Source organism: Leopardus geoffroyi, chromosome A2 (genome assembly GCF_018350155.1).
Source record: "Leopardus geoffroyi isolate Oge1 chromosome A2, O.geoffroyi_Oge1_pat1.0, whole genome shotgun sequence".
In the NCBI taxonomy this organism is placed as follows: domain Eukaryota; kingdom Metazoa; phylum Chordata; class Mammalia; order Carnivora; family Felidae; genus Leopardus; species Leopardus geoffroyi.
In genome coordinates this window covers 102049282-102075220 of record NC_059331.1, presented here as the reverse complement: position 1 = coordinate 102075220, position 25939 = coordinate 102049282, and the positions used below count along the sequence as shown (strand labels likewise).

At 43.4% G+C, this 25939-nt stretch overlaps 1 protein-coding gene and 1 long non-coding RNA gene across 21 annotated transcripts in view; one reads left to right on the top strand and one right to left on the bottom strand.

Moving 5' to 3' along the window:
* The window catches only part of ICA1 (islet cell autoantigen 1), a 151283-nt gene extending 126817 nt beyond the window's left edge, over window positions 1-24466 (top strand). For 12 of the 20 annotated variants that reach the window (XM_045494904.1, XM_045494890.1, XM_045494889.1 and 9 more), the window contains 5 exons: window positions 1972-2034; window positions 2145-2177; window positions 11813-12082; window positions 21918-22007; window positions 24193-24466. In XM_045494904.1, coding sequence (XP_045350860.1) covers window positions 1972-2034; window positions 2145-2177; window positions 11813-12082; window positions 21918-22007; window positions 24193-24317 — 581 coding nt within the window. In that variant the 3' untranslated portion in view covers window positions 24318-24466. Of the gene's footprint in view, window positions 1-1971; window positions 2035-2144; window positions 2178-7730; window positions 8089-11812; window positions 12083-14632; window positions 20359-21917; window positions 22008-24192 lie in introns of those variants that run through there. The other 8 variants (XM_045494911.1, XM_045494910.1, XM_045494893.1 and 5 more) reach the window with 6 other exon arrangements.
* Window positions 21404-21924, bottom strand: LOC123606481. The gene is made up of 2 exons (XR_006716311.1): window positions 21745-21924; window positions 21404-21585 (listed from the first exon to the last, which is right to left on the bottom strand). It is a non-coding gene; the product is annotated as an uncharacterized LOC123606481 (long non-coding RNA).
* Window positions 24467-25939: the final 1473 nt, after the last annotated feature.

The following is a 25939-nucleotide window of genomic DNA, read 5'->3' as shown; positions in this document are numbered from 1 at the left end:
CTAACAATTGCACAAGTAATTGGATAGCTCCAACTTTGGTAAGAATGGCAAGGATTCTTGCTGTGTGAGAGGGAGAACTCACCTATTTGAGGGGATCACACAGCTAGTTGCAAAAGCTGTCAGAGTAAAACAAGCAGCCTGGGCAAAGACTATGAGCCAGGAAGGACCAGGAGAAGGTCAGAGGGACAATGTTCTAGAGCATGAGGGTGGGAGCAGATGGCAGAAGACAGAGAAGCAGGCCAGCCTGATGTTGTTGGCCACCTAAGAGGTCTCTGACTATATTGATCCAGACCTCCAGCCTCAGTATCCCTTGGGAGCCAACAGCATGAATTATGTTGTGGGAATCTAGGTAAGCAAATAGAAACATTTTAGTTTTGAGGGAAGATGTAAACTCCAGTTCATTATATTTGTATTCAAGTTACATATCAATATAAATCATATGTTTATGCAATATATGATAATATAGAGGATCAAATTTTCTCTTTGTGTAGTGTGTTCACTTGTGGTATTTGTGTAATATTTTGAGATTGCAAATGCTGATCACCTTGTTTCATGTGTACAAATAGAGGAATCCACCATAATGAAGTGTCACCTGTCTTTATTTTGTGACCTGCAAAAAGTCTAATGTACACATGAGCAAACTAAGTTTTAAGGATGTTGTGTTGTACACACACACACATACACACACATACACAGACACACACAGACACACACACACACACTTTATTATTTAGAGCAGTTTTTAGTTTACAGAAAATTGGAAAGCAGGTACAAAATTTCCATATATCCCCTGTTCCCACACACATGCATTATCAATATCCCTCACCAGGGCAGTACATTTGTTATAATCGATGAACCAACACTGACACATCATTATCACTCATAGTTTACATTAGGGTTTACTCTTGGTGTTATACATTTTATGGGTTTGGACAAATATGTAATGACATATGTTCACCATAAGAGTATCATACAGAATAGTTTCACTATCCTAAATCTCCCCTGTGTCTGCACCTTGTTCATCTCTCCCCTCCCCCAAACACTTATCTTTTATATAAACACACACACACACACACACACACACACACACACACACACACATAGGATCCACATAGGATCCACATAGGTGAAAACATATGGTATCCGTCTTTCTCTGCCTGACTTATTTCACTTAGCATAATACTCTCCAGTTCCATCCACATTGCTACAAATGGCCAGATTTCATTCTTTCTAATTGCCAAGTAGCATTCCATTGTATACATAAACCACATCTTCTTTCTCCATTCGTCAGTTGGTGGACATTTAGGCTCTTTCCTTAATTTGGCTATTGTTGAAAGTGCCACTATAAACAGTGGGGTGCAAGTGCCCCTATGCATCAGTACTCCTGTATCCCTTGGGTAAATTCCTAGCAGTGCTATTGCTGGGTCATAGGGTAGGTCTATTTTTAATTTTTTGAGGAACCTCCACACTGTTTTCCAGAGTGGCTGCACAAGTTTGCATTCCCACCAACAGTGCAAGAGGGTTCTCGCTTCTCCACATCCTCACCACAAACGCTTATCTTTTTACTCTTTTCATAGTTTTGCCTTTTCCAGAATTCTCTACAGTTGTAATTATGTTGTATGTATGGAATTATGTTACAGACTGACTTCTTTCACTCAGTAATGTGCCCTTTTATTTTAGCCAGACCCAAATGCCTAACGTTCACAGCACCATCAGTAGTCAATTACTTAAGTCATGCATTTGTCCATGAAAGAAGTGTGAAGTCAGTGTCATATAGTTTTCCACCAAACAAAGCAAAGATTCAAGGCTGTCAGCTCAGAATTCATGGAGAGCCAACAGCTTGAGAAAATGTAATCAGAGGACCCCTGCTTCTATGTGATGAGCTGTGTGTTTACCTTACACTGAAATAGTATACAAACCCACACACCATTGTGAATTCGTGATAACCAAGTGCATGTGTTCTGTTTACAGATGAAGATGGAAAAAGCATTTTAACTGCCTTAGACAAAAGCTCTACACATAATGCATGCTCAGGTAATCTAGATTAAGGAAAATGACTCAATTTTAATAAATTTGACAAACTCCTTACAAAACGAAACTGACTCATAATTTTGTTTTCTTTGTTTCCTTTAATGGACCTACAGATGAACTATTAGGCATGAAACCCGAGGAAGGTGGTAAGATTTATATATTTCTTTGGGGTTATAATTTAATTTTTTAATACTGTTTTTACATGCAGGAAAATGTAATGTTTATTTTTTTGAATAGCTTTGCATTCCCAAGCAAATTGTTTTTAAGTAACTGTCATTTGTCTTTATAAATGACTTTAAATGTGCCCAAGTACAAATTAGTACATGTGGGATTTGTCATCTTTAGCTTAATTACATAATACTCAGACTACTAAAGCTAAAAGTTATGTCACAGGTTGTATGCTATAGTAGAAAAAACATGGCTTTCAGAACCAGACCTAGATTTGAGTACTGGTTGTGCCATAAACTATCTGTATGGCCTTAGGTAATTTGCTTCACACTTTAACTCTTTCAGCCTCAGTTGCTCCATTTGTAAAATGGAACCAATAGCAACAGTCTTCCTGGGCTGTTGTCAGAATTGGAGATCATGTATATACAGGGTCTCTCATGACCTCTGACACAGGAACACTCTTCAGATGGTAAGCAGTTGAGACAGTGGCATTAGAAACATTGTCCCGGTGGTATACTGTGCTGCACCTCCACTGAACCTTAGTTTTGTTTTTTTTTTTTTTGTTTTTTTTAACGTTTATTTATTTTTGAGACAGAGAGAGAGCATGAATGGGGGAGGGGCAGAGAGAGAGGGAGACACAGAATTGGAAGCAGGCTCCAGGCTCCGAGCCATCAGCCCAGAGCCCGACGCAGGGCTCGAACTCACGGACCGCGAGATCGTGACCTGAGCTGAAGTCAGACGCTTAACCAACTGAGCCACCCAGGCGCCCCTACGGAACCTTAGTTAAATGCAGAGGAAGAGCTTGCCTGGCTAGGTCACCCACCCAAGTTCACCGCCTAAAATAATTTACTAAATAACTCCAAAAAGAGAATCCAAAAGCATGGATTTGATTGAGATAAGCATAGTCTTAAGTGACCCCAGGAAATTGACTGTTCAGCCTGGTATAGCCTTTGTTTTGCATCCCACCAAGGGTTTGCTTCTGATGATTTATCACAAGTCCAAAATTCCACTGACATTCTGAGACTAAACTCTAGAGCACCCTTTGTCCTGGACTGCTGGTCCATAGTCCACCCTGATGGAACAAGTTTCTCCTAGGACTGGAAATGGGGCACGATGATCCTATGGACCCCATTTAACTAGGGCCGACAATTTCCTCTACTCAGTTTGAGCTTGATTTGGGTTTAATTCCTGAAGTGTGAGAGGAAGTCTGGGGAACAGAAGGCATTGATTAAAGCTTTTTCAAAAATGGAAAGGCAGTAAGTAGAACTCTTACATTAAGTTTCCAGGGCTTAGGATTATAAACTTGGAAGAAACCTGCTTTCTTTACCAATTTCTCATTCCAGGCAACACACTTTGCAATATTTCATCAATGTCCACATGTTTTTTTGTCAGAATCATACTTATTTGTAAATATTGAAATCACCTCGGGTTATGAGAGTACAAAGCAAATAATTAAAGCAGACTGCCATTACCTGGCCTCCATTTTCATAAAAACATTTCCCACTTGGCATAAGGATAGATTACTTTTATGAAATAAAGGGCTTTTCTCACAAACTTTTTTGGAGGGAGAAATATTGCAGGCTTGCAAAGGTGAGATAAAGACAATAATCTAACACACAATAGGTATCCACCACGTAGTTTTACCAAATCTTAACATTTCACAAGTTATTTATAATTAGCTGTATCTTTCAACTTGTTTTGAAAGGAAGACTGTTATTTCTCCTGTTGCCAACCTCTTGTTCATGTAATTTGCTCTTTTATTATCTATTTAATTTCACTGTTTTAATAAACATAAGTTTTGAATATGTATATTCACATCGGTACGTGATAATGACAGTGAAAATGTAGACAGTGGAAAATTCTGACTCCCTTTTCTGCTTGCCACTCCTCTCTATTCCATATTCTCATCCCTATTTCTTTACATACACACAAGCAGATAGAAGTCCATATTCTTGTGTTTCCCCCCTTCTTACAAAAAAGGGTTCTTGCTTTTGGATTTTGACTTTTTCAACTTGGTAGTAATGGCAAAACAAAAATTAACCCAGTACCCATGTATTTCTTCACAGAATTAAATCAGAAATGCTACTACCTGAGATAGATGCTTACTTTCATAAGCTTCATCCAGAGCCTGTCACAGATACACTGGAATAAGATTGTTATATTTCCCCTTATTTAAAACAACTTTTATAACTCATTGGTTTACAGTTAACAGTCTTTGTTTCATAGAATAGCAGCTCATACCCTTTTTTTGAGCACTCACTTAATTCTAATGATAGGGAGGTGATTGTATTCTTTCCCAAAATGTATATTTGTTTTCAGGCAGAAAAGTTGATTTACAGATTGTCTCAGTTAAATGCAATGTCACATAATCTCTCCTTTCCCTTTATCACTGCCAGGCCATAAAGCCCTTCTCAAGGCGTGAGCCATGCTCTGTCACTATCTGACTCTTCTGCATTGGCAACCCCTAGGGCAGCATCAGCTTAAAGATTAACATGACCACAAGTCTAGAAATACTCTGTCAGTGCACAGAACTTGTGGTGAATGAAGAAAAGAACACACGATAATTAGTTGACTTCAAAATGTGTGCCCTTCAGAAAACCGCCAGAAGGCCCAGATCCTGAATTAAAACACTGATAATAATATGCAAGACATTAAGCAATCAAGAAATAAAAAGAGCTTAATCCAGGGATGGCTGCCTTTATAGGACTTGGGGGCTATAAGCTCTAGCGCCCTGCTGCTTGGGGGCCAGTTCACTCCCAGTGGTAATTCTGTTAGACAAGTAATGGCCAAGCCATGGTACAGTGTTATCAAAAAGCAGACCACTTATGACAACAACAAGGAGACAGTTCTCCAGGAGCCGTTGCCCCAAAAAATCACTCCGATTCAGTGTCGTAATGAAATGTGTTTTCTCCAACTAAATAGATAATGTAAATAGCAAACCAATACTTGGCCAGTTTATACAAATTTTTAAGTGAAAAAAAAACTGAGTGACATTTTGCAATAACTTTAAAGTGGCTCTGAAATCACCTTGTGAGCACATGTGACAATCCCAGCCTCAATTCATGAGTTAGTTGTAACATGCAGGAGTGTTTGTATTCCTCACAGTTGGCTGAGAAAAAGAACTATCAGATAACTGAACAGGAAGTGAAGCTATAAAGCTAGCTATATAGCTAGATGAATTTAGCCCACCTAAATCTCATTACTTGGATTTATCCAAAAGATCCTTCTCTAGGACAAGACTAACTGAAATTTTTAAAAATTATAATTGTACACATTGCAACTAAAACGTTTGTCTTCTGCCATTTCCTTGGTTACTACTTTCAGACTTGTGACTCTAAATTCTGGCCAACCATCAGAACGACAAAGAAGCTTATTCAGTAGCTCCCTTTAGTCCGGGTGCAGACCTTTGGCCTGTAACAATAATACAGGCTTATGGCCCCATGCCTGGTTTCTCCCCAGATGTTCAGGACTATCTCTTTTGTTCTCTGTATAGAGCTGACTAGGAACCTGATTGCTTCCTCACACGCAGTGTGGCAAAGACTAAGCTTATTATCTTTTTTCATAAACTTTTTCTTCTCCCTGTCTCCCTCAGCATCCTCGGATGAACAGCTGACATTGGTCCTTTCATAAAATAATGGTGCATTTTTAAAACCAAACACTCTCCTGTTCTTACTTGATCACCCTGTAGTCAGTAGTGTTCTGTATAGATTTCCTCCTGCCCCGGGTGTCAAGTTTTTCAGTAAGATTACTTGCTTGTTAAGATCTAATGTTAAAATGGAGGACCAGGACTGGGGATCATCAAGAAGTCTTTTTTTGAGTGCTTACTCAGGGTCTAGCACGATTGGGGTTTTTGTTTTTGTTTTTGTTTGGGGTGTGTGTGTATTCCAGAGAGTGGGTAGAGATGGATTTTTCCCCATCTGTTATTATTATTATTAGCTGTGTCTTTTTTCACCACAAGGGAGTTTTTAGAAGTAGTATTCTTGGATTCCAAACAAGTACAATTTGTTACCGGAGCCTTTTATAAGGACGAATACTTTTCTTGTTAGACTTTTTGTACGGTGGTTTCCCGCCCCACTTCCCCCCGCCTTACTCTCTGTCAGGTGATGTGAGGATTGTGTTGGTTGCTGGGGTTTTTCATATGTATTGCAAATGTGCGGCCTTCACATTAGTCATAATGCTGAGAGTGGGGACCAGGGAGAAAAACAGAGAAGCAGAGTCTTCCTGTTTCACACACAGATGAAGGTAACTGTTGTGACATTTATCTCTTTGTTTTGCTGTGCTCTCATTTTTGGTCTATGTAGCTCCATTTCCATCTCCTGGGTTCCTAATTCATGCTGAGGTCATGAAACTCAGTATGATTTCAAAAATATAACCTGAGTGGGCTGTCATCAGTGTCCCACATCTACTTTCTGTCACCCACCCTCCATCTGAACTTAAGAGAGCTTCCTCTGTATGTCAGTTTTCACTCTGAAAACTCGCTAGGTCAGAATCAGAGCTCATTGGCTCAGAATCAGTTTTCCTAGGGAATATTTTCCCAGGGGCCTAGGAATTTTATTTTTGAACCCCTGGCCAGTACAAGGCAAACATGCTGCGTGGGTCTGCCATTCTGCCATGCTGCTTACAGCCAAGAGCTTTGCCTGGCTGCTGGTGGAGCCATCTGACCTTAGAAACCCTCAACACTTTACAAAAGCTTGAATATTCATTTATATATGACATCATTAACAGGCTCTGAGGGAAAAGCGGTGTGCTGCACTGAGAAAACATCTTGATCTGTGAGCCAGGGGTCCCCAGACAGATAATCTGTAACTAATAAATTATATGACCTTGGGCAGGTCATCTGACCTGGGTATCTTTTTTCCTCATCTGTAAAGTGAGTTAAATGGGGATAATCTCCAAGGTTCCGTTCAGTTCAGTATGATTCTTCTCTCTAGGCATCTCACTGGGAGAAAACAGGTTTCCAGACAGGAAGGCAGGAAAGCATGTTTGAGGAATGGCAAATGTGAGGGAGTTTTGCCAAAGCATAGGTTTCTCTGAAGGCAGTGCTCATGAGTTGCTGGAAGGGCTGCCTTAGAGCTGGACTGCAGAGGTCCTGAATACCACTGTAAGGAGTGTTCCTTTCTTCGGGAGTCAGAGGGAGCCATTGAAGGTTTTAAAATAAGAAAATGAAACTCTCACAGCTGCACTGAGCAAAGGTATACAGCGAGGAGGGTGCCTTTTATGGAGTGTCAGCAGGCTTGCCAGTAGTAAACCCCAAGGGACCCTTGAGTCAGGAGTTTGTCATGAGAGTTCAAGAAAACTTGGAATTGTAGATGGAGATTTGAAAGTCTTCCCAGGTGAGATTGAAACCATGAGAATAGATAAGATGTTCTGTAGATAATGTAGGGAAGGCAGATAGGCTTAGGAGGAAACTGTAGGGCAACCAGAATAAGAAGAGGCAGCAGGGATAGTATTGTTGAGGAGATAGGAGGACATCTGAGAGAGCCACTTCATGGAGACCCAGGAGATGACAGCATTTCCAGCTTGTACAACAGGACAAAGTCCCACAGAGGGTGAGGCCAGAGAAAGGGATTTGAATCGGCCATGAAGATCTCACTGGTAACCTTCAGGAGGGCCACTGCTGTTTGGAGCAGGGGCAGGAACTTGACTACAGGTAGCGGAAATAAGAGCAGTGACAAAGTACAGTGTGTGGCTGTAGAAGGGAGAAGAAACCAGAGCAGCAACATTGGGGATGGGACGGGGTGCCCAAGGAGACAGCAGTCGCAAGATTGGCTGTTGCTGGGATGTGCACACGTCTTCTGAGGTTAGGAGAGGAAGCCTTGGAGAGAGAAAGAGTAGAGATGCTGGAGCTGAATCCCAGTGGGGGCAGAGCAGACTCCCAGCAGGAGGGGAGAGTGTACCTAGGGCTGATGTTAAAAAGGAAGAGGGAGGGGCGTCTGGGTGGCTCAGTCAGTTAAGCGTTCACTTCAGCTCAGGTCTTGATTTCACCATTCATGAGTTTGAGCCCCGTGTCAGGCTCTGTGCTGACAGCTCAGAGCCAAGAGCCTGCTTGGGATTCTGTCTCTCTCTCTTTCTCTCTGCCTCTCTCTTTCTCTCTCTCTCTCTCTCAAAAATAAACATTTAAAAAAAAAAAAGGAGGGAATTCATAAAGGATTATAGAGCTGAAGGCCTAGAGATGAGAACTAGAGTTCATTGTGTCTATTGGCTTCTATTTTTGTAGTAACATCTGGGGTTGGGTTATTGGATGTGAGAGTGAACATGAAGACTCGGGAGCCTACAAGAGCATGACGGGGACTTGGAATGGTATCTGTATCTGTGGGTTGGCACTTGAGAGCTCCAGAACTTTGGTTCACCCTTAAAGACAAAAGCAGGATGGATGCCATGACCCAGGCATGATACTTGCTCAGCTACCTGGGTGGAAGCCCTGACTCTGCCTGTACAGCCCTTACCAGGGTTTCTCTCAAATCGCTTGTCATCTCTCTGTGTGTGTCCCCATTTTCTCACAGTTGAGCTGAATTATTTCCAAGGAAAATGATAGCTTGATTCTTAAGAGCTAGTGTTATTTTTCAAGTCTTGACTTGTCTGGTTACAGACCTAAGCCTGTCCTTTTCTACTTGTAATTAAGTTTTTCTTATGAGTTATGTATAGTAATTTCAAGCATCTTAATTATCAGGGCAGTAATTGGGTTTCCCTGTTTTCTGGTTCAAGTCAGTGCCAGTTTCATTGCTTTTAGTGAAGTAATAAGTTCTCTTAGAGAAATGTCCACTGTGCAGCCCACTTTAACTGTTAAATAACCAGGACACTAATAGCCCAAATTCAGTGGTAGATCTCCAAGTAAATTTCTGTTAAGAAATAGCTCTAGACAGTATCATCCTTGCCATGGGTCCTTTTCTCATTATTGTCAGTGAAGTTGAATTTGACAGGATACAATATTGGTGAGGAATCTTTTGGTTGGAAGTAATAGAAACCCTTCTCTAAGTAGTTTAACTTTAAAATTAAAAAGAAAAGAACATATTGGGTATTGGTCCATGTAACTGAGGACATACAGTGGTGGACTGGCCTCAAATGAGGCTGGATGCAGAGCTTAGACAGTGTTGTCAATATTCTGTTTCCAACTCTTGATACTGTGTTGTTCTATGTCCGGCTCTCTCATTCCTGGGAGCCTCAAAACTGTATCTTTAGAACCTGGAGTCTGAGAAAGACACCCTCCTCCTTCCCCCTTCCATATACCAAACTCAGCGAAGCCTCTGGCATGTGCTCATCCCTGAGCCAGTCTCCATGGCCTGAGAAATGAAGGACTCTGGCCAGTCTAGATGAGGGGTGGTGAGGCACTTTATGTAGTGTTCACCAGGATCTGGTGGAGAAGGTGTTTCCAGAAGGGGAAAACTGAAGAGGAAGAGGGAAGGGATGCCAAGTTAACAAAACCCACAGAAGTCCACTCAAAACTGTCACACACAACCTAAATAGTTAAAGATGAAGCTTCCCCAGTTTCTGGTTATTTTTTGGAAGGCTTAACATTTATTATTTATTGTTGCTAATGTTAGTCATGATCTTCCCTGGGTTGACATCTTGATGATGTCAAATCAAATGTCAATTCAAATAAATTGATGATGTCAATTCAAATCAAAGAGTAGTCAGGGTTTGACTTAGCAGAGGGCTGTAAAGTGACTTCAGGAAGAATACGCATAACTTCCAGTGCTTATCTAAAGTCATCCCTTCCTCTAGAGTCTACTCTTTGATTTGAATTGGTTCCAGTAAAACAGGTTTGGTTCCGCAATCAGCTGGTTTCAGTCAGGCCAGAAAGTAAACCAGGAGAAAAGGTTTGGATATTCCAGTCCCAAATGAAAGTAAAATGTATGGAGATTTGTGAAGTTAATATATGTAAAAAGAGTTGACATCAAGCGAGATTGAGAGCCGAAAGGAGGGAGGATGCCTAGCGAGGTGTATGTTAATGGACACAGCCATGCTTTCTGCCTGCATTCACAAATATGGGCTGTCCTACCCTACCCACCTGCCTTTCCACCATGCACAGGTCATGGTGGGTCCTGGCTGCCCACCCTCCTTCTAAAGAACTGTCTCGCAAGCCTATTTACTAAAATGCCATTTCCCTTGTCTTCTCACCACCCACCTACAAGCTACGTCCAGTGCAAATTTCTGTGGTAACACAAACAATAAGAATACTTAGACAGTTGTCCAATTAAAGCCATATTTTGCACCTATTTTTAAACCACAGTGATAAGAGAGTGACTGGATTCCTCCCTTCCTGGATTTATAGCCAGTCTGCTTAGCACATCAGAAGTCCTCTCAGTCAGAACACCTTTATATATAAAGTGTGGTTGAAAGTGGATCCAGTTAAGCTGACAGATAAGCTTTATGTATTTTTTTTAAAAGCCTTCACTTGCTAATTGTCTCATATATTTGAGGAAAACCTGTTAATCTCACTTAATATGACAGTATCAGAATTGCAGTATAGCTCAGAAAATACAAATCATGATTATTCCTTCTCTTCGTGACTTACATTTGCAGTTCCCATGTGGCAACTAGGTACCACAGCAAAGCCACAGTTAGTGAGACCATCAGTCTTTGGTGTTCAAAATATGTAGAAAACCCAGTGAAAGGTCTTGTAGGATTTCTGGCTAGTGATGCCCTCCGTTCTATTTGTATTCCCTGTTAAGTGTTTTGTCAGTGTTCATATTATGAGAATGAATCTCTTCTTTAAAGTCTCCCTTGTGGACAAGCAATGAGATTTAAAGGTGTATTTCCTTTCATCTTCCTGATAATGCTTTGAGGTGGGCATTATTAATATTATCATTTTGCAGGTGAAAAAAACAAGAGACCCAGAAGAGCTAAGGGTCTTGCTGTAGTCACACAGCAAGTAAAGAATGGCCTTAGGGCTTACCCTCTGGTCTGGTTCTCATTCCAACCCTCCAGGGACTGTGTCTCTGGCCTTCTCTAGGTGGTTCCATAATTTGCCGTTTTCCTGTCATTCTTTCACTGCTGCCCTCAGGCAAACCAGACCCACCTTTCCTCTGCTCTGGCAAAGCCTCGAGGTGGGTTGCATTTAGTTGCAGCAAAGGAGAAAGGAAGCAAGAGGCCTTCCTTGGTCATTGTTGGACTTCCTGACATCCTCTGTTCCTGCCCAAGGCGTGGCAAGTGTCCTCTCCCCATTTTGGATGACTGGGCAGACTCCTGCAGGGTGTGGTGGCTGTGGCTTTAGGGCTTGTTGTGTGAAAAGATTTGGGAAGCTATACAAACAAGGAATGAAAACCTCCCACATGCCTTCAATCCTGGCTTTGTTTCCTGTCTGAGAAATGTTTTGGTGGTAAATTTGCTTTTATATTAAGAAAAGAACAAAACCCTAGAGTTTTTAATGGAAATCCTACTGATGCCCAGAAACTGGACTTGCTTTGGAGGAAGGGGTATGAGTGACAGTGGGACTAGAAATTGAATTCTGGAATTTAAGAGAGACTATGATGAGAATCATTTATGGTTTGATAAACTTTTTCTTAAATGTAGCCATCACCCAGTGTGCTCCATCCCAGCCACTCCCTGTATTTGCTCCCAAAAGCTTGGGCCCTGGGTGGTGATGTGTTTTGTGCTCTGTTACTTTGATCAGCTTGCCTGGGCCCAGTGGCAGGGACCCTAGAACCCGAGGGTGCTGACAAAGATGACCTGCTTCTGTTGAGTGAGATCTTCAATGCTTCCTCCCTGGACGAGGGTGAGTTCAGCAAAGAGTGGGCTGCCGTGTTTGGAGACGGCCGGCCGAAGGAGCCAGTGCCCACTGTGGCCGCCGGAGAGCCAGACCCCAGACCCCAGGCAGGCTCAGGATTCCTTCCTTCACAGCTTTTAGACCAAAACATGAAAGACTTACAGGCCTCACTCCAAGGTACGTACCACGGGGATTGAAACAGGGTTTGTTGTTGTGTGCTCGTTCTTTATTTTTAATCCACAAGCCTCTTTCTACCTTCTTTGTCTTTTTTTCATGTTTTCTGGGTTTTATTTTATATCCAGTGTCTTTTTAGTTGAAATCTCAGAGTCCTATCCCAGCTTTAAGATAGGTTGCTTCTTATAATTTTCTTGCTTTTCATAATTTTCTCGTCATGTTCATGTTTCCTTTTAATGACAGGTTAGAGAGGTGGCTCTCAATCTTACAGTCTTGCTCTCATTTTAGATTTTTGCAGGGCATACCTTAGAGAATCTTCCCGGTTGTGACCCTGTTGGCTTTGGCCAATTCTGCCTAGCCAGTTCTCCACATTTCTATAGACATGTCGTCTTTCTAGGTGCCCAGTAACACCACGCTGGGCTTCTTAACTCTTTGCACATTGAATTTTATCTTGCTTCTTGCTGTCTTTCCATCCTGGCTCACTGCAACGCTGAGGATGCTGTCAGTTCAGCTGCTCCTGTTCTGCCTAAACCATGGGGCTCAGCAGCCCCATGTGCCTTGGCCACAGACGAAATACAGTTTCCACACTGATCATCTGTGGCTGGCAACATTGGTCAGGGTGCAGGGCAGCACACTGGTTGAGAACTGCCAGCATGAGGAGCGCATTGATTTAGAGGGCAAAATTAAATTCAGATTGAAATTGAAATTGTAAAGTTTGAGTTTCTAAACAGACCTTGGGAAGGAGACTATTTTCTAGTATTTCGACACCGTTTTCCTCCTTTCATGTCGCTTTAATTGTAAGACAGGAATCACTATTAAGAAGTTCTCAAGTTGTTTTGGTTTTTCCATGAATTTAGGCTATCTCCTTAATAAGTGTTTATCTGGCACTTAAAGCTGAGAACAAACAGCAGAACTGGAATGATTAAGTAATTATGAGCTATTAAAAAAAAACCTCAGGTCTTTGGAGATGAGATCATGGACACAGCAAGAGTTGGTGGGCAAGACCAAAAAAAGGTGTTCCCTCTTTTTTTTTTTTTTTTTTAAATGAAATACATGATTCCTTTTATCTTCTTCTGGGAGTCTCATTTTGTAGCCATGTCATTTTTTTTTTTTTTTTTTTTTTTTTTTTTTCAGTAACAGAGTTAGAGATAGGAGAGATACATGGAATCCAAAAATACTACACCCTGAGTTTCACCTCTGGGTTTCGCCATCTCTTTCGCGGGAGCCCCAGATGAGCACCAGTGACTTGAGTTTCACCCCCACCCACCTGCGGGGGAGGTGCCAACAAGCTGTGGGAGAGCTGGAAGCCCAGAGCCAGGATCTACCTCTCAGATCTTGGGGCTGCTGGAGACTCTCCAGCTGTGCTGCAGGATGAACCCGATTCGGGCCCCCAGCTGTGGAGACACTAGGGCCCCTGATGCCCGGAGGAATGGTGGTGGCAGTGCTCTCGCTTAGCTGGGGTGGCTGAGTGTCATTCACTTGTGAGTGGCCCCCACTGACAGCTGAGAAGTCAGAGCTCCATGCCTTTTTCCTGAGCAGGCAGGGTGAGAAGATCTCAGCTCAGGGGCCACAGCCCTGGAACTATGCCTGAGAGCTAGGACCAGAGCAGTGGCCATGGACTTGGCACTTTAGCCTTGTCCCAAGTCCAAGGAAACAGCACAAAAGCACACTTGGGTCTAAGAAGGGAGGTGTTCTGGGGCACCTGCATGGCTCAGTCATTTGAGTGTCTGACTCTTGGTTTTGTCTCGGGTCATGATCTCACAGTTTTGTGGGATCGAGCCCCGTGTTGGACTGTGCCCTGGCAGCGTGGAGCCTGCTTGGGAGTGTCTCTCTCCCTCTCTCTGCCATTCCCCCACTCACACTGTCTCTGTTTCTCTCAAAAAATTAAATTAAAAAAAAAGGAGGGAGGTGTTCTGACAGTGAAAAATGCAAGCTCATTTTGGAAAGAGGTCTTCTTATACTGGTAGAGAGGTACTACTACCAAGGCAGGCCATTATTTCTCAAGCAAGCAAAATCTAACTTGATGTTGCCACCCTACTAGCTTCTTAGCAAGTTTCTCATTCAACAGAGATTGATTGGGTCCTTCTGGGTGCCAGGCACTGGGGATTCATCTGAAAACATAACAGACAAGGCTTCTGCCTTCCTGGAACTAACATTCTAATGAAGAAGAGGTAATGAACAATCAACATAATGAAGAAAAATCACATAGTGGGTTAGAAAGTGATTGGTATGATGAGGAAAAGGAAAGCTAGAACCAGGGGATAGAGACTGTTAGGTGGAGAGCAGGGTAGGTCAGGCTGTAGAACTAAATAGGATTCTCATTAAGATGAGATCTGAGCAGATTTGCAGGAGATGAGACAATCGGCCATGTGGAGATGCAGACAGAGGGTTGCAATGGCCATTGCCATGTGCCATTGCCCAAGGGAGAACACCCCTGGCATGCCCAAGGGTCTGCAGGAAGAGCACTGTGGTCTGAGTGAGGCAGGGAGGCAGAAGCTAGGCCACACAGGGCGTCCTAGCCTTTGGAACAACCTGGGCCTTTTTTTTTTTTAGCCCAAGTGAAATTGGGAACCATCACAGCATCTTGGACCAACAATGGGTATGATCTGATTTACCATTTAAAGGGATCATCCTGGCTGCTAAAAGTTTCCTTTTCTCTGCTGGTGTTCTATGAAGACCAATGTTAAAGGAGTTGTTTTGTAACCTCTGAGTTATCCTGTTGCCTTTGCATGCCAACAGCCATCAATTGAATATCTACGGAACTTAAAATGACAGAAAAAAAAAAAAAAGTGGAACCTAAGTGTTTGAAAGAGGAAGTTCATTCAGCCTCTCTCACACCTATGGACTCCCAGCAGGTACTCCCAGAATTCCACCACTGGTGCTGCCTGAATTCAAGGAACCTTCAAAACAGATGTGGTACAAATAAAGAACAGCCCCCCTGCTTTGATGATTGATCATGTAATCCAGTTACAACCACAGTCTATGCTTTTATGAGGACTTTCACCCTAAAAAAGAGGAAAAGATGAATATTGGCTGTAGATTTTTTTTATTACGTCCATCGTCTAGAAAATGCATCTATATACATGAATTGCAAAAGCATCTAAGTAACTGTTAAACTTCTGACACTTCATATTGGAACTGCTTCCCCTGATTATCCAGATCATCTCAAAACCCAAATTAAATAAACAACTGAAAAGTCAAACACAACATGGAGTACAAAGGCCCATTGGCATGTTGGCTTAGTGAAAGAAGCAGTGGTAGAGAGTTGACGTAACCTAATCCTCACCACACCCTTCCTAGTCAGGTACTATCATCATCTCCATCATAGAGCCCAGGAAACTGAGGAACAGAGCAGCTACGTAATTTGCCTGAGATCATACATCTGATAGGAGAGAGAGAGAGAGAGTGAACCTGAGCCATCTGCCTCCAGAGTCTGTGCCTTTCACCTTTCCCTTCTGGCTGCCTCTCTGTACCAAGTCTTTGATGGCAAATGTGACTCTTCAGTGGGTTCCTTCAGGCCTCTCCGTGGATGCTTCCAGAGGGGCAGGACTTATAATATGATTAGCCTGGCCCTGGGTGTCCTGGACACACACACAGACCAAGGACAGGTGGTTGCCATGAAGGAGGAATGTGCATGTGGGGAGGCAGGGTCCCTGTCAACCACAAAAATCAGATGATGTTCCAGAATAGAATATTTGAAATCGAGATTGTCTCTAGAATCTTCGCCTGTGCTAGCAGCCACCCACATCTTCCCTGAAGCACATTCCTGCTCAGTCTCAACCACCGCTGTCCTGGTTCTCTGTGAGGTCCAGGTGGGGCTGCATCCTCAGGGTCAGAGTGTCATGAGAACTTCGGGAATGCTCCAGACTTGGGGGGCAGCAAACTCTGCTCTTCCACAGGCTGCATTTCCCTCCCACTCTCCCCTCCTCCCTTCTCCTTCACCTCTTCTGCCTTCTCCCCTCCTTATCTCCCCATCTTCCTCTGCCTCCCTCCCTCCTTTCTTTGTCCTCTTTCCTCATCCATTCCCCTGTGCTCTGGGGAGCAGAAAGGAAGGGGGATTTAGTAAGATAACAATTGCATTTTCCTCTGCTCCCCACCTCAACTTCAAGCTCTGGGAGAGCCAAACAAAGCAACTTACATTTAGGATTAAGTTGGGCTGAACATTTGAAAGAGGAGTTAATTTTATGTAGGATTTCTAAGAGTTTCTGAAGTTACCAGCATAATAGGGGCTGGAATTTCCTGTGTCATACAGGGAGGAGAAAATAGTGCCTTCCTAAGGCCTCTTAAAGTGAGTAGAAGGAGAGCTAGCCAGAGGGGTTGCCCAAGGTAGAGATGAGGTGAGGCTGATAAGCCTCATTTGACATTCTTCTCCATTCTCCACCAATATCCCAAATTTAATTTAGAAATAGACACTGATACTGAAAAGACTACCATCTGCTCAAAATAAATGCACCAGGACATCTTGTGATTTAGGATTCTGCAAACCAAAGTTAGGAGTTTTGTTCCACATTCTCACAAATGTACAGCCCTGTGTTCCTTCTGGATAGTCTTTTGTTTTATACCATGCCTAGGTGCTATTGCCATCTGGGTGGGTTTCTATTTAAGGCTAATGTAATGCCAAGCTTTGCATTATCTCAAATTCACCTTTCCTCAAACTGAGCTCGCCTCTTGCCATTCCTGGCTTAGCCTGGTTCCAGATAACATAATCCTGGGGCTCAAAGGATATGAAGGAGAAGACTGTGGCGTGCAGTTAGAGTTTAATGCAGTGTGGGTACTTTCAACACGAGCCAGTGGAATTTTTGTTCCATCAAAGAAGCAGCTTGTCGAGGAGCATCTGTAGGTCTTGGATATGTGCAGAATTTAAGTGCCTCCTTTAATCCTTGGAAGGGGCCTTGATGACCATCTATTCCACCCCCATTTAGTATATGAGGAAATCAGGGATTCCCACATAGGTCTTTTGACTTGCCAAGTTGTTGGAGTTTTATATCCATCATTTATATAATTTCTCAACTCCTCAGGTTGGCTTACAAGGTCCTTTAGGACCTGACCCCAGTCCCACTGCTGCCTACACTTCCCACACCTTTACTTAGCATGACTTGACAACATTGTTTTGCTGGAGAAACATGTATTATGTCAGTAAGCTGGACTCCAGCCATATCGAACTTGAGTGAGCCTGGCTCTACCCACCACTGGGCTCTGGTACGCATTCTCGCTCCTCCTCAGAGCACGTCACCCACCTACACACCCATGATGCTTGCTTTCCCTGGTTAAGTTCTCATCCTTCTGGTTCTCAGCTTCAATGTCATTTCATACACAGAGCCTTCCATGACTTCCTCTTCCTCCCAGCAGTCCAGGTTAGATGTTTCTGCCTCCATTCCCTTTGCACCCAGTATACTCACTCATTCCCATTCTCTCACGTCATTTTAAGATTGGTCTAATTTTCTGTCTCTTGCTTTTGGTTGTCATGGGCAGGGCCCATGTTTGTGTTGCTCACCATCATATTTCCAGAACATGGCTGAGTGCCTGGAATACAGTAGATGTTCAAAAAAGACTGGGTGGATGGAGGGATGACAAGAAGGGAGGGAGAGAGCAGCAGACATTGAATCACTAGATTAAAAGAAAACAACCCTCAGCTAATCTCAGGGGTTGTTCCTCGTGCTTGCTGAGCTGGACTAAAATTCAGATTCAGCTTAGATTTATTGATGGCCTGCTCTCTAGCCTCTCTACTCTCTCGTTTCACCTACAAGATCCTATCTTATTCAACAACAACCACCTATGAGGCAGGAATTTTTACCCACCCTTTGCAGAGATGGAAACTGGGGCTCAGTATGGGAAATATGGATGGCTGGGTGGTGCTTGGCCACCTTGGCTGTGGTGTTCCCACTTTCCCTTTCCCTGCCAACCCCACCCCAGAGCCCCCCACGCTATGATCATCAACCCAGCCTGGGCTTTTGCTCTCCCAGCTAGTGAAATTACATTCATGGTAAAGTGCTCCTCTGGATGGTGTTATTTTGGCTTCACTTGCTGCTCTAGCTGGCCAGTGTTATTTCTGGCTGATTTATATTTTCCCTTATGTAAGTAAAGGGGGCAGGATTGCTCCAATAAAATTTTATATGTGTTTCCTGCAAATGGGTAGCACAGTTGACATATCAAAGGAACTGTGAGCTAGGATAATCATTTTGCTCACAGAGCTCTCAGCTCTTGCTCTGTGGCCCCCACCCTTCACCACCCTCTCCTGACACAATTACTCTGAGATGGGGAGACATCTTTCTAGCCACACCTTCATGTTAAAAACGCCTCAGCCAGCTAACACCAACTAGAGAAGAGTTGATGGCAATTACAGGAATATTAGCTACACGAAGTTCTCTTTAAATAGCATTTTTTTTTTCCTGACAGAAGCCAAGACATTTGAAATCTGGCTTGGCATCCCATCCATAATTACCCTCATTGCACCCCTCCCCTAAATAATTCCCAAAGTGATATGAGTGAGGGTGACATTGCAGCTGAGTTTATATTTTCTTTTATTTCTGTTTTAGCCAGTGTCCCAGCCATACTATTTTCTCCCCCTCATGCACATAAGTGCGTTAGACTTCTGCTTAATAGCTGTTCTGAGGGAACAATATGACTTGGCAGACTGGCTGTTGCTTCTGCTCCACACTGTGGGACGAGAGAATAGGGACAGCCTGTGTCTTTGTGAAAACTCTGAGGTATGTTGTCCCCATCATCTTAGACCCCAATGAGGGTATGTCATCAGACTCATCGTCCTTCGTTTCCTCTGCTCCAGAGAAGCCCCCAAATCCATAGATTCTAGATGTTGCCTGTATGATCATGAGTGTTTAGGTGAGCAATATTCCAAAACCCACAGTTACAAATGAATCCAATTAACAGACATGTATTGTCTTTATAAAGGAATATGCCATTATAATCCAATAGGCTTGAAAAATGATTTATATTTCTGGTACTTTTAAAATATGATTTGATATACAGACATTTTATTTATTTATAACTTTTCGGGAACATGCCCATTACATAAAGTGAGGGGAGCTCGGTTTTGACATGTAGATTTATTTCTGCCTCCTTTAGGAATGTGTTCCATTTTATACTCTAAAAAATACAATGCTTCCAACCTGCCTCGCTTTTCGAGTGTTCTCTGTAGCCATTTAAAAAAAATGACTTTTGTGCATATTTTTGAAATGCGAAAAATTATCTCATTGAGTTCCCACTGTATCGAATAGCATATAGAGACCAGGGAGGGTTGACTTCTGTACCTCTGATTTGGCTTTGCTCTGGGTCGGTTCAGGGTCTCTCTGAATGTGTGGATCTCCTTGAACTCAGAGAGCTTGACAGAACTGAAGAGCTTAAAGCTGCAGGACCTGAGGAAGTGTTCTGAGACAGACCCCTCTGTTTCCTAGGAGAGCCTCTGCCTTTGTCTGGCTCTGGCCTCAACCAAGATGACCTGATCCTGATGGAGACAGTGACCCTTGTGCAGCCTCCTTGGAGACCGCCTATAACAGTGCTTCCCAAACTTGCACTTAGAATCACTGGGGAGTTGTTAAAACAGTTTCCTGGGCTCTACCCCTAGGGATTCTGATTCACTGGGTCAGGGTTGGCCCTGGGAACTTGCATTTCTAGCCAGCTTACAGGTGATACCCATGCTGCTGGTGTGGGCACCACACTTTGAGAACCACTACTCTAAGAGGTTAAGGCCAGGCTTGCTGGGGGTGCTGGGAAGGGTCCGTGGGCTCTGCTGAGCACAGGTGGGTCTTGAGTACATTTGGTGTTGGGGAGAGGATTGTAGGGGAAAAGGGGAAAAGTCACCCAGTTACATTCTACCTCTTTCAGCTTTATTTGGTATACTTATGGAATCACGATTTTAACTTTCCACATTTGCCACTGTTTTATGTGATTTGCGTTTAAAAGGAATGCTCATGGGCCAGTTATCTAGGAACTAGGGAGGTTGTGTTACTCCTGGATTACACTGAATACTGGTCATTTTTTAAAACTGCTTTTTTTGAACTGTAATTTACATACCATAAAAACCAGCCATTGTAAAAGAATGGTTCAAGGATTTCTGGTAAATTTATATTGTGCAATTAACACTATAGTCCAGTGTTGGAACATTTCCATTATCCTAGAAAGCTCCCTCAAAATCTGGTGCTTTTGATGGCTTATGAATTATGTTAACTACATATTCAAGTACCTTTCCAATGAATAATAGTACTTTTAAAAACCCTCTATATGTTTGCATTGTTTTAGAACCAATAAATAGGTCAAAGGCCTCCTGTTTCATTTGTCATTGGTTAGTCTTCTCGGAAAAGTCTGTATGCCACTTGCCTAAAATGAAATAATTCAGCCAGTGAGTATTATAGCATCTACTATGCCAAGCATTGCTTTGCTGTATCTTAAAATAATGCTTTATAAGTGTACTTCTTATGGTTTAAGACTATTCTCTAATAGTTTATCCTGATTCAACAGCCATTGTGTGCCAGGCAGCACAGTACAGGATGTAAAGATGATTAATACATGGTCCTATCTCCAAGAGGCTCACAACTCTAGGAGGTGACACAAAAATGCAAACTAATAAACAGAGTAAGAGTTGCTAATGACATCTCCTATTACACATCTTAGACTAGTGGCAGGGGAAATGAGCAGCATTAAATGCTATCATTTTTGTGGCATATACTCATTGACTTTTCTTGCTCCAGAAATTGGTTTCACTGCCCCAGCTGAACTGTGCCATCCAAACATGTTGTCTTATGACGGCCTTATAGGAGACAAAACCTTTTCCAGAGAAAACACTGTAAGCAGAGCATCCCAGTAAATGGATACAATTTTAACAATGATGGACCTGACAGTGATAAATCATCTGATGGTCTGTGTTTCATGGTGAGAATCAAGAATGGACTTAGTCCACAAACACCTTCCTAGGCTGCATTAGGTATTTTGGAGCACATTGAAGAAGGAATTTCTTCTCTAAGAAGACAGGACTTAAACATACCAAGAATTAAAGCAGATGTGCAAAGGAGTATATGGTAAAGTTCTAAATTAAATGTGAGCCATGCCAAAACATCTAGGGAAACTAGGTGTGCCTCTCCCCAAGCAGGACTGCCGGATGTTAAGTTCACATTAGAAGCAGGAAGAGCACAGGGGGCATTACAGAATGTTGGGTTACACAAGCCAAGTGCCATTGTAAGGACATGGCAGCAAGTTGGGGGAGGGGGCTTTCTTTCCCCTCATAAACTTGGACTAGACTACCATTTATTTATCTGTATTAACTAAACTTCTCAGATTAGCTGGATACAAAATAAATCAGCTGGATCATAATGAAGTGGAGAAGACCCACAGTTTATTAGTTATATCACTATATTTACTATTGTTCACTTTTTTTTTTAAGCTTTCTCCATTTATGACAGAAAAACAAGGCACTTGATTTCCTTGGAATGCTATGGATAATCTTTGGTGTGACCATGAAATGATGTTACTTGAGAAGAAAAATGGGCATAGAGCTAAAAAAAAAAAATATATATATATATTTCAACGTTAACAATTTCACAATTTTTTTTTCAAAATCCAATTTTTTTCCTAATTTTCCATACTTATGAATTAGGTATGAATATATATATATATATATATATATATATATATATATATATATACACACACACCTACTGTCCCATAAAATATACCCCAGGTATGAAGAACATGGCAGAAGGGTCTTGTCACCCTTTTCCCTTTCTTTGGAGGCCACTATGGGTGAGACCGTGTGTGTGCCCAGTGCCTGGTAGGGCAGTGTGCCTGTTCTTCCCTCGACCTAACAACCTCTGGTTTTGAATATTAGGCTGGTCAGAGAACAATGTCAATCCTCCTCCTACTCCATGGCCAGCACCACAGGCAAGCAGTCCAAATGACAACAGCCCTGCAATGAAAGGTAATATAGTGTTTTATTCCCTGGAAATGACAATTGCCTTCCTTTCAACTAGCCTAACACTATTTTCTGTCTTTTCTTTACTAATTTCTATTTGAGCACCTAGGGTACAAAGCATGGGCTACAAGGGTGGAGAGTTTTGCATGATCCTAGGAATTATGTTCTTTTATTCTGGCCCAGGGTCCCAACTAATAATTCCCCTTATTAAACCAAAGGAGGAGGAACCAAATAACCTCTCCCCATGTGATTGTGTGCTGCCCAAGATTGAATGGTTCCAGCAAGGTAGGAAAGGCCAGTGAAGTTTGCTGTCTTTTACTGAAACTACCATTGCCTCCACCTAACAAAGAGCCAGGTTTACTCGTGGGACTGTTCTTTTCTGAGACAGGTCCCCAAAGAGAACCTGTGCTTGACTGAAGATCTCTGTATTTGCAGCTGTCTCTCTCTTCCTTTGGTCATCACCCACTTTCCGTGTTAACCACAGGAAGTTGCAGGGAGTGTCTTTATCATCCAGAAGCATTCCCAGGATGTTCTTGTAGGTATTGTGCAAACAGTTGCACCTGGTTTCCCAAACTCTGGCAGTAGAGGTCTAGGGAAGGTGAGGGCTGCACCAAAGTACAGTCACCTGACTCCTCCTAGCAAGGCCACAGCTACCCTCTGAGGCCGCCCTACACCTTTGGGAGGTTAGGAGGAAAAGAGGAAGTGGATGTAGTGATGTAGTGTATTTTTGCTGGAGATCTCTTTAAGAGATCTTGATATTCCCTATCAAGAATCGAGATGGCTAATCCTCTTTAAATCAGTCTTGCCCCATACGGTTTGCTGTGTGGACTCCTACATGACTAAACGTTGAGTTGGTTACTCCCTTTTTAAAAATTATTCCCCACTCCACCCACTCCACTCCCCAACCAACCTATATTGAGATCTCTTGGGTCTCAGTTTATCGTATCAAACTAAGCCAAGTGTTCTGCAGGTTGATTGTACATGGAGATCGATTAATGTTACACAATAACTTGCCTCTTGCCAGTGAGCATTGCTTGTAGTTATTTTATCTCTGTAATTGATGTGTTGATTATCTCATGATAAAGTAATATACCTATGAGAGATTATGGGGAAAAACAAAAGACAGGAATCAGAACTATACCATGATTGGCACCTTATCTTAACATTTCAGTGCCATTTTCGTGAAAAGACCAAAGAAAGGCCTTGTTGCTGTAGGATAAGCCCATAACCACTGTCCTGTTCCTCTGGCATAACCTTGTAGCAGCCTGTCCCACCAGTATTTTCCGAGACTCTTTCAGCCAGATGGCAAGCACATTCCTTGTTGCTCTCAGCTAGAAGGATAACCTGTCAGATGTTTTCTTCGTGCTTTTGATACTCCCACCTGTTGGGGAAGGGGAAAAAAGCCTGGGTCGTCCAAGCCAATGAACTTCGATCCTCATGTGGAATGATTTATATAAAGAGGCCCCAACTTGTGTAGAAATCACTTGCATGAGGCACTCTTTTGAAAATACTCTCCTCATCTGGAAAATAATTTGGCTCTGTAATTGTGGCATTCGGGAAGTTAGGGCGGGTGGTTCAGTTAAAGAACAGCTGAAGGGAGCATCCATAGATGGTGAAGTGGGAGGGGTGTGAGGGGGGAGGAAGGGAGGCATGTCAAAGGCCTCCTCCCTCTAACAGGAGATGGTGGATGAGGGCAGTGACCCTGAGAAAGGAGAAACCCTCCTCTCAGCCTGATGCCCTAAAGCCTGAAAAGAGTGACCATCATACTTCCCTTGACCCAGCAGATTCGAAAAGATTTCTCCAGTGGACACTGGAAGGCACCATGCATCCTCAGCCATTCATTCGATTTCTGAAATCACAGTGATATTTCCTACTTGCGTTGAAGCAGCACCATCTGAGGTTTTAGGCAACTTGTTGGGCCGTGCCATCTGCTGGGATGGGGGTGCAGGTGTGGATTAACACTGGGCTTGTTCTTCACTGAGCTTCAGGCCATGGTTTAGAAATGTTTCTCCGATAGCCAACAGGGAGATGTGGAATCCCCTAGCTAGTGTTAGAGACAGAGTGTAATAGGATTCGTCTGACTGAGTAGTATCCTCCCTTTTCCAGACAAGCCTGGACCCACCTGTATGCAGCATGGCAGAGGTGGGCCTTTGGAAGGTACGTGTATTCATGTTGCCTGTTCTCTCCCCAGAACCTGCCAAGGCTGCCTCCTCGGACCTGACTGCCTGGTTCAGCCTCTTTGCTGACCTCGACCCACTGTCAAATCCTGATGCTGTTGGGAAAACCGATAAAGAACATGAATTGCTCAATGCATGATTCTGCAGCCTCTCGGAGGGAGCCCTCGTGCCACTCCTCGGCCACACACCTGGGGACACGCAGACGTATGAAGTGATCAGTATGCTGTTTTCATATTTACGTGCCATTTTAATAAAATGAAAGGGTCAGAGGCCCTGTTTATATTGGTATAATTATTTACTCTTATTTGGTATAAAGGGTTTGAATGTATTCTCTATGTGGATCTAACAATACACGATTGTCTAGGAGCAATTTTCCGGCTGGCCGCTCTCCTGCTGACGTCCGCATTATGGCTGCTGATGTGTCACTGGGCTACTGTGAGATCCAAGTTCAAATCATCAACCTATTCTGTATTAGGTTGCAGTAACAAGTCCTGTAGCCTAAGAGGCGGCGGGAGGCTAGCAAAGCTTAAATGCCTCCTCATGTACTCCCTGCCTTTGTCGCCCTCGTAAGGGGGCTGCAGGAAGACTTCCACTTCTTGCCACGCCACCTTCCATTGAGCTCTGGATGAAGCCCCAGCCAACCAAAGACACTGTCCCTCAGCCCTTGTGTGGTGGGGTGTGTGTTCTCACATGGGCTGAGGAGCTGGGCTGGTCTCACTGCACGAACCTTTCTTATGGAAAGCAGCCATATCTGCAGATGCCAGTGTCTCCTCTTGCCTTCTCTGTGGCTGGAATTCAAAAGCATGTATTTCTGGAGTCCTTTGTGATATTAACTGTTTTTGTTTTTTTGTTTTTTTTTTAATTAAATGGCAGAGATATTTGACATGCAAAAGCACGTTAAGAGAGTCTGTTGTGGGGACTCAGTGGGGAGGTACCATGGACGTTGAGGCTGGAGAGGGACAGATGAGAACAAAGACGAGCCCCAACTGCATGAAACTACTGACGAGATCCCATGCATCCCACATACAGTGCAGGAGAGGAAGGCATGGACTTTTGTTGGCTTGGGGAGAGATAGGAACAAGTTTTGCATGTGGGCATGTAAGTGGTTCAGACACTTCACGGGTGTTGAGTCCCCAGGGCTGGCACCTCTCCTCCCCTCCCTGTGTCACCTGTGGTATGCTGAGAGGCCACACACCCCTGTCAGTGAGCCAGTGGCCCTGAGAGGAGTAGCGCTGATGATTATCCTGGAATTGGTCCTCTCTGCCCAGCTGGCCTCTGCTGCATTCTTGAAGCCTCAGTCTCCGGCTTTGGAAGGGTCTCCTTTGGCCACTTCCCCCAACACAGGAATGCGGCTTCTTGGCTCTGCAGTGTGCCCTCAGGGAAGGACCTGGTCCAGCAGTAGCCACTGTCCTCTGCAAGATGGCCCTGGGGGACTGGAAGGCATCCTCCTCCTCCTCCTCCTCCTCCACTGCTCAAGAAGAGACCTGAAGGCGAAAGGGGGCCGGGACTCAGCGTGTTCTGTGGCTGGAGCAGCTCTGCTCATGTCTTGGCCGGCATAAACTGTCCACAGAGTCTCATTTGTAAGAATCTCATTTGGTGACTTTTCAGCCTGGCATGCATGGTCTTTGAGGATACAGGGATACAGCCCTAGGCCCTCCCCTCTCCGCTCCACACAGCCTCCCCGCCTCATCCCACACATACACAGAAAAGCTTGCTGCACCACAAGCCCTCCCTCTCCATGCTGGGCCTGTGCATTTGCTG